This window comes from Coregonus clupeaformis, chromosome 1 (genome assembly GCF_020615455.1).
Source record: "Coregonus clupeaformis isolate EN_2021a chromosome 1, ASM2061545v1, whole genome shotgun sequence".
NCBI classification, from domain to species: domain Eukaryota; kingdom Metazoa; phylum Chordata; class Actinopteri; order Salmoniformes; family Salmonidae; genus Coregonus; species Coregonus clupeaformis.
This window is the reverse complement of record NC_059192.1, coordinates 32,161,464-32,168,995: the sequence shown is the minus strand read 5'-3', so window position 1 is coordinate 32,168,995 and position 7,532 is coordinate 32,161,464. Positions and strand designations below refer to the sequence as shown.

At 40.3% G+C, this 7,532-nt stretch overlaps 1 protein-coding gene across 1 annotated transcript in view; it reads right to left on the bottom strand.

Moving 5' to 3' along the window:
* Nucleotides 1-257: 257 nt before the first annotated feature.
* Nucleotides 258-7,532, bottom strand: part of LOC121566896 (speckle-type POZ protein) — a 33,597-nt gene continuing 26,322 nt past the window's right edge. The window contains exons 8-10 of the mRNA XM_041876809.2: nt 6,841-6,963; nt 4,461-4,603; nt 258-4,312 (exon numbers count right to left, since the gene is read on the bottom strand). Coding sequence (XP_041732743.1) covers nt 4,168-4,312; nt 4,461-4,603; nt 6,841-6,963 — 411 coding nt within the window. The 3' untranslated portion in view covers nt 258-4,167. The remainder of the gene's footprint in view (nt 4,313-4,460; nt 4,604-6,840; nt 6,964-7,532) is intronic.

The following is a 7,532-nucleotide window of genomic DNA, read 5'->3' as shown; positions in this document are numbered from 1 at the left end:
ATCAAGGCAAAGGGTGGCTATTTGAAGAATCTCAAATAGTGTATGTATATGATACATTTCTGAATTTCATTTTCAATAAATTTGCAAACATTTCTAAAAACATGTTTTCACTTTGTCATTATGGGGTATTGTGTGTAGATGGGTGATAAAAAAATAAATGAAATCAATTTTGAATTCAGGCTGGAACAACAAAATGTGGAATAAGTCAAGGTGTATGCATATAAAACATGTTATCACACAATGAACCAAGACTGTGCTGCATTCATTACAAAATAGCTGTGGTTTATTCCTTTGGGGAGAAAAAACGTCAATAACTAAGCATTACCAGACATGTCTACAGGAAAGAAACGGCAATGGCTCCTTCTCCCAAGAGAATATCCAAGTTAATTTGCAGTCAGGTAAAAACCGTAGTCAAATATTAGATTTTTGTTTTTTTTTGCTTTTATACATCGTTTTCACATTCTGGTTCTCTCTGACAAAACGTCTTCATTTGATTATTCTCTCCCCGGGCCGAGCCCAAAAAAAAGAACTGCTTTTCAATTTTATGGTTGAAAATGTTTGTTTACATCGTTCAAAAATACTTTTTGTGTCTGTACAAATTCCTATGAAAAACAACGAGGACAGTTGAGGAAAAACAACTAGAAAGTAAATCACAAAAAAATATATAGAAGCCCGATTGAAGCTTAATGTCATATTGTAACTGGTGCACAACATCTTCTCTCGGCTTTTCCAACAGAAATCCAGAGATTTCAAGACAGATCTACACACAAAATTACAACACATCATGACCCCCAAAAAATACTTTCCGTTGTGCATTGTTCTATTCCATCCCCTCTACTTTGTCTTTTCTATTAATAAAATAAGATGCAGATCAAGCAACGTTCCATATGGGAGAGGGTTTTCTCTTCTTTTTGTGTCTCTTGCAGAGAATTTTGCTTTACTCCTCAAGCTACCAACATATTTTACATATGTGGATTACCAACTGTTAGCGAAACAATGGGAGTGGTAGGGGCTAATGCATGCTTAAAATAGTATGCCCAAATCCTCAAAGTCGCATTAAATCAAATTGTATAGCAACCAAAATATCTTAACAAGTTGCACATGTAAAATATTAGAGAATATTATACAGATGTAGGATCTTAATTTGATCACCCTGTTGTTGCAGGAAACATTAACTTGTAGTGTACTCAATGTTTAAAAAGGATTCTAAAGTTTGTAATTTACACTTAAAAATGTCAGACTTGATTTGCTTTAAAACATGTATCAACCCCTACAAAAATGTCCATTATAATCCACATAATTCAAATTTCCTGTTGCTACAGGATTACTTTCCTGCTGTGGCAAACTGTCTCACATTAAGATCCTATATCTGTAGGAATTCTGTTATTTAAATAGCATTTCCATAGATTTTTTTGTTTTAGAGAATACACACCAATACAGCACTATATGTACATTCAGAGAATAGCTGGTTTCTGTATTACAGTTCTACGAAGTATTCATACCACTGACAGACTTTTATAAAGGTGTTTTGACTGCAACTATATCAATTGTAATTTGGATTTTGTACATGCGCATACCTAGTTATAACCAAGGCGAGTACATAAGGTGCTCCATCTCTGCAGGTGATCCGTCTTTCAGGACAAGATCACTGCAACAGGTCCCCCTCCACCCTCTGATGATATGCATTACTTAATATTATGTCTCCACTGAAACCTGAAATCACAACTTTTTTAGATTTTCCCTAGAATAACTACTTTTTGGATAATGCACACCAATACAGCTCTCTGTGTAGATTCAGAGTATCTGAGTTCTGTATTGCAGTTCTATCAAGTATGTATACCATTGGCAGATTTGTATTATGCACAAAAATAAGGAAATGTTGGTTTTGTACAGTCATAAGATACGTGGTCTAGAAAAGTACAATCTTAGGTGAGTACATGGGGTGCTACAGGACACTGCCAAAATGAAAGAAACACTTGAGCAAATGAGGGATACAAAGTATATTGAAAGCAGGTGCTTCTACACAGATGTGGTTCAGGAGTTAATTAAGCAATTAACAGCCCATCATGCTTAGGGTATAAAAAGCCCAGATGCCCATTATTTTGGCTAACATGGCTAGAAGAGGAGATTTCAGTGACTTTGAAAGAGGGGTTTCAAAGGAGCATAGGGGGTTTAAAGGGTGTGTGTGTTTTAGAGCTGGGACAATATACCTAAAATTACCGACACCGCCTTCCTCTTACTGAAGCATTTTGCGTACGTAGGTAATTTTCTACTTTTCTGTAGCTTGTTCTAAAACCATTATTTGGTCAACAGTAATAGCCTATGCATTATGTTGATTCCTGCTATGAAAGTATCTGCCTGTCCACTCACTCTCCCCACTGTGCGCACAGAGGGAGATGCATTCAGAGAAGCACAAGCATGACCAATGCTCAAACTGTAATTGTGGGAAAAATAGTTTAAAACCATCTACTGTCGTTCTAGTTACAGAGGAGTCACAGCTTTGTGAGTATATAATTTATTTCACACCTCTTAATATTGAGTTCATGGCACCACTTTACAACCAGAGGAGGCTGTAGTGTTGTTTTGATGCAGAGCACGCGATGTGCAGTAAACAGGCCAACATCAAATAGGCTAGGCCTAGCGCTGGAAAGTTTTTGTAGGATATTAGCTTACATTTAGTGATATATTAATAAATAAGCCTAAATGGCTATATAGCAACAACATATTTAGAGTTAGCAATATAGCTAAGTGTTTTGAGTTCCCACTTTCTCAGGTGGTGAATAATATAGTCTATAAGCCAATATGCACAAAGATGTCAGCAAATTCTCTGAAGAGCCCAAAATAAGTCTGATAATTCTGGATCATATTTTAACAGGTTGCAAATAAAAATTATAAATCATGCATTCCCTAGATATGTTAGATGAAAGATCTTACTTTTCGAATCATAGGCTACCATCTCAGTTGTCTTACTTGGCACTGTTCTGGCCCAACACCCTATTAAAGACATGTTATGTTGGAGTTTCCTTTATTTTGGCAGTTACCTGTATACAGTATCTCTGCAGATGATCTGTCTATCTGGTCAAAATCACAGATACAGGTCCCCCTCCACCCTCTGATGGTATAGATAAGTTGTTTTAAAAAATGACTCCAAAGCAGTATACTTTTTTAAGAGTCCACATTGATACAGAAACACTAAACAATTATTTAGATTTATTAAGAACAAGTGATTGACAAAGTCATGAAAAACTTGAAGAATTTAATAAACCATCTCTGGGCTACGATAAAAAATATGCCTCGGGTCAAAATGACCCATCGCTAGCTTGAAGGTTAAAGGGTTTTTTGTCCAACGGTTTCGCCCACTAAGCTTGTGTTATGTGTGCTTCTCTATTACAGTACTCTGTATCACTGCTGCTGCAGTGGCGATTGACAAAGGGTTGACCTGTAACATTAGTGCAACATTTTCCCACTACTTTAAAAACAGGGTTTCATTGATATTGTCCAGTCTTTGAACAGGCCCTTGGCTTCAGGGTCTTGGCCCTGGGCTCCTAGGTCATCATGGTAAACAGGCCCATTCCTTCATGCTGCCTTTACCTAACCAGCCTATCAAATAGGCCCTTTTTCGATTGACACCTGCGCCTATGGTTGTCAACCAATGAGAACAGAGAAAGGGACAGACGAAGCTAATCTACACATGTGCAGTGAAGGCCTTGCTTTGCGTCGCTCCACTTTGCTCTCGTCCTCTTGTATCCTCCATGTTCAAAAGAGTGTTTCTTGTGGGCTTGGTTGGAGTTGTCAATTTCTTTCCCCCCCAATCTCCTATGCAGTTGGTAGACTCCACATCCTGGGATGTGGCTGACCCCATGTCATCGAAGGACGCAGGTCTTGTGGTTATGGGTTCACAACAACAAACACAGACCTCATTAAGCCAGAGCTGAGGAGAAATAGGGTTTTTAGTGTAGCCTAGCGGCTCGTTGTAAACAAAACATCCCCTTCTTAGGCCGACTGTCGGCCCTCTCCTCCATTTTCTCTTCCATTTTCCCCCTCCATCTTAGAATACAAATACAGCAGGTTCAGATATGGGTCGGAGGGGTTGAGGGAGAGGCGTTAATTGTGGTGGGGAGGGATTTTCCCTGTGCGTGCGAGGGGGGTGGGTGGGGGGTATGTGTGTTAAGACTGTTTGAGGCGCTTCCGGGGCGGCCCCAGGAAGGGGCACTGGGCCGAGGCCAGCGAGCGGTAAGCTTCGGCCACCAGGTGAGGATGGGATGCCACCATGGACTTCCAGCCCGCCGTCTCCATCACCTCGGCAGCATGGCTAGAGACAGGAGGGGAGAGACAAAAAAAAAAAAAAAAACTAAAATGTGCACCCCACATGTGGGTCCCCTGGACCAAGATTAAGAAACACTAGTATAGGAGACTGCTACCCCCCCCCACGAACACACACAGTACAGTAGTTAACTCACTAGTTGATGAAGTCCACAGCCTGTGTTTTGAGCTGGTCGGCGCTGTGCAGGTCTGCCAGGATGAGGATCTCTGCAGCGTTCTCCACAGACAGACTGGTGCACAGCGCATCCTCACACATCACTTTCAGCCTCTCAAGAGCATACTGACACAGACACAGACAGAGAGAGAGAGAGAGAGAGAGAGAGAGAGAGAGAGAGAGAGAGAGAGAGAGAACATGAAATGAGGACAAACAGATTAACAAAATACTAATAAAAATTAATCTTCTATGAAAATAGTTATTCTAAGTGGCAGGCAATGTGCTCAGGTGGGGGCAAAGGGTTTTTACAGACAATCTTTCCATTAGAACCTTTCATGGGTATTGTAAAGGGCTCGACAACCCTCCAGGCCAGTCAATCATCCATGTCAGAGGCCCGCTTGGGCCTGTGACATTTTTTTTGTAATAATGCCATTTTCAATCTAGGCTAAATAATTGATGAAAAAAACTGACGAATTCCTGAAGCCGTTAAGTTTTTTTTGTAGATTATGTATCACACTCACGCCGCACACATAACCTAGTTTGAGCTGAATAATCTGTCAGGTAGCAAGAGCGTGCAGCTCTCAACTGGTTGTGGTTAGTGGTTAAGAGCGTTGTGCCAGTAACCGAAAGGTCGCTGGTTCTAATCCCCGAGCCGACTAGGTGAAAAATCTGTCGATGTGACCTTGAGCAAGGCACTTAACCCTAATTGCTCCTGTAAGTCGTTCTGGATAAGAGCGTCTGCTAAATGACTAAAATGTAAATGTAAATGTTGTCGCGTGGAGCAGCTCACAGAATTCGAAAAGTTTGGTCTGAAGTCTTGGGTGAGTCTTTACGATGCGCAATTCAGTCATCATTCTCTGTTTGAATTAACATTTCTTAACGCTTTCCCCCAAAATCTTCCCAATTAAATGTTGACTGCAAAGTAGGCCTACCTGGCATAATGATATCATGATGATTTTTATCAATCTTGGGGCATTGGTTTTGCAAACTCTGCCGTCACATGTAGCCTACGCTGTACATTGTACAGTACAAAAACACAGCTAGCCAAACAAAGGTATCTTGCTAGGTGCACAATTGAATTAAAGGACAACTACACCTCCCAAATGTTTATTTTATTTTATTGTTCCCAGACCTCAAAAATGGTCTCCTGATGTCGTGCACTTAGAACATCCAATTTGTATTTTTTCTATTAAAAAGTGGGAGAGTGAAAACTCGGAAACCTTGAAAAACTATACCAGGAAAACTGAATTTAGCAAAATATATGATTTTATAGTGCCCTACAACAATAGACTGCTGACTGTTCAAAATCGCTAACTAACAAATTTTTCCCCCTCCAAACAATCTATGTAAATGATATTGTCAAGTTAAAATGTAACTATTTGTGTATGGAGAGTAGGTCATTATAGGCTACTTACTCAGCCAGAAAACTAAAGATAAAATTGAGATTATTAATTAAAGATTTCAGAGGTTTAAAAAGGAACGATGGTGCCTTTACAAAGACAGTGTAGTGAAGAAGGCACCTCAGTAGGCTGAATAAATTTGTCTTGGTCCCTAAGACCCTCACAAACTTCTACAGATGCACCATTGAGAGCATCCTGTTGGGCTGTGTCACTGCCTTGTACGGCAATTTCACCGTCCGTAACCGCAGGGCTCTCCAGAGGGTGGTGCGGTCAGCCCAACACCCTGCAATTCTATCCATTTTGCTATGGGGGTAGTGTATACTGTATTCTTGACATAGCTCATTCTAATATTTCTACTACCGTACATTGCATTTTAATTAAATAGTTTATACACAGCGCATATTTATTTATATTCTGTATTCTTGCGCTTACTAATGTACTGTATCCACTGCTGTACATATCATTCCTAGTACATCTTGTGTAAATTAATCTGGTGTAGATAGGTATAGATTGCATTTGGATTACTGTTACAGTGCTACTTGGGTTGTTAATTGGATTCGTTCCAACATTTCTTGAGTTGTTGTTCTTTCTTTTTTTGTTTTATTTAATAGATTATTTGTGTACCTGTCTTGACATTTGACTGCATTGTTAGGCGCTAGTAACATAAGCATTTTGCTGCACCTGCTATAACATCTGCTAAACTGTGTACGCGACCAATAAACTTTGATTTGATGCTTCCTTGTCACTACGGGGTGAGGTTTTGCCTAGGTACAGATCTAGGATCAGCTGCACGTTGAGTTTTTCCCCTAGCACTACACAGCGGATTCAAATAATAAAAGCTTAATAATGAGTTGATTATTTGAATCAGCTGTGTAGTGCTAGGGCAAAAACAAAAATGTGCACCCCTTAGGGTCCCCAGGACCAAGACTGCGAAACACTGATCAATGGGCAAATTCACCCTACCTTGTCAGCGGCTGCTAGAAGGTCGTCAGCCATCTTGTCCAAGTTGGGGGCCTTGTCTGTGTAGATGAAACACATCATCTCCTTGAAGACCTCTGGCTCCACGTCGTTGATCTCCACTCGGTTCTAAAGAGGTGGAGAGGTAGAGAGAGAGGTGGAGAGACGGCGAGCGCGCGAGAAAGACGGTGAGGAAGAGAGAGAAAGGGGGAAGGAGAAAGCCAGAGAGAGATACATGTAAATTGCACGTGTTTTTAGTAGTTTATTATTGATCCATGTGAGAAGAAGCAGAAGAGGAATAATGCACAACATGTGCATGATACATGTTCGTGGAGAACTTTGAGAGCTGCCCTTTCAATTACAAAATAGGAAATACCACTAAAACATCAGAGAAAATAGATTTCCGTGTCTTCCCCCTCCTTGCTCTTCATTGACCAATGTGTCTGAAATTGCAAGGTGGACAAAACCTTGCTCCACGACTGAAAAATGACCTTTTTGAATTTCAGAATGGTTGAGGCATCTCTCACAATTGTATTTCTTATTGTTGCAAGCACACAAAGGAGAAGAAAAGCAATTCCTGGGCTCGCGCTGCTTTGACAGCAAAGGATGAAATGTTGACCTTGCGTATAGTGAGAGATTATTTTATTTTAGAAACCCTCTTGTTTGGTTTCGTCAAACGGCCTTGTGCAATAGAACGG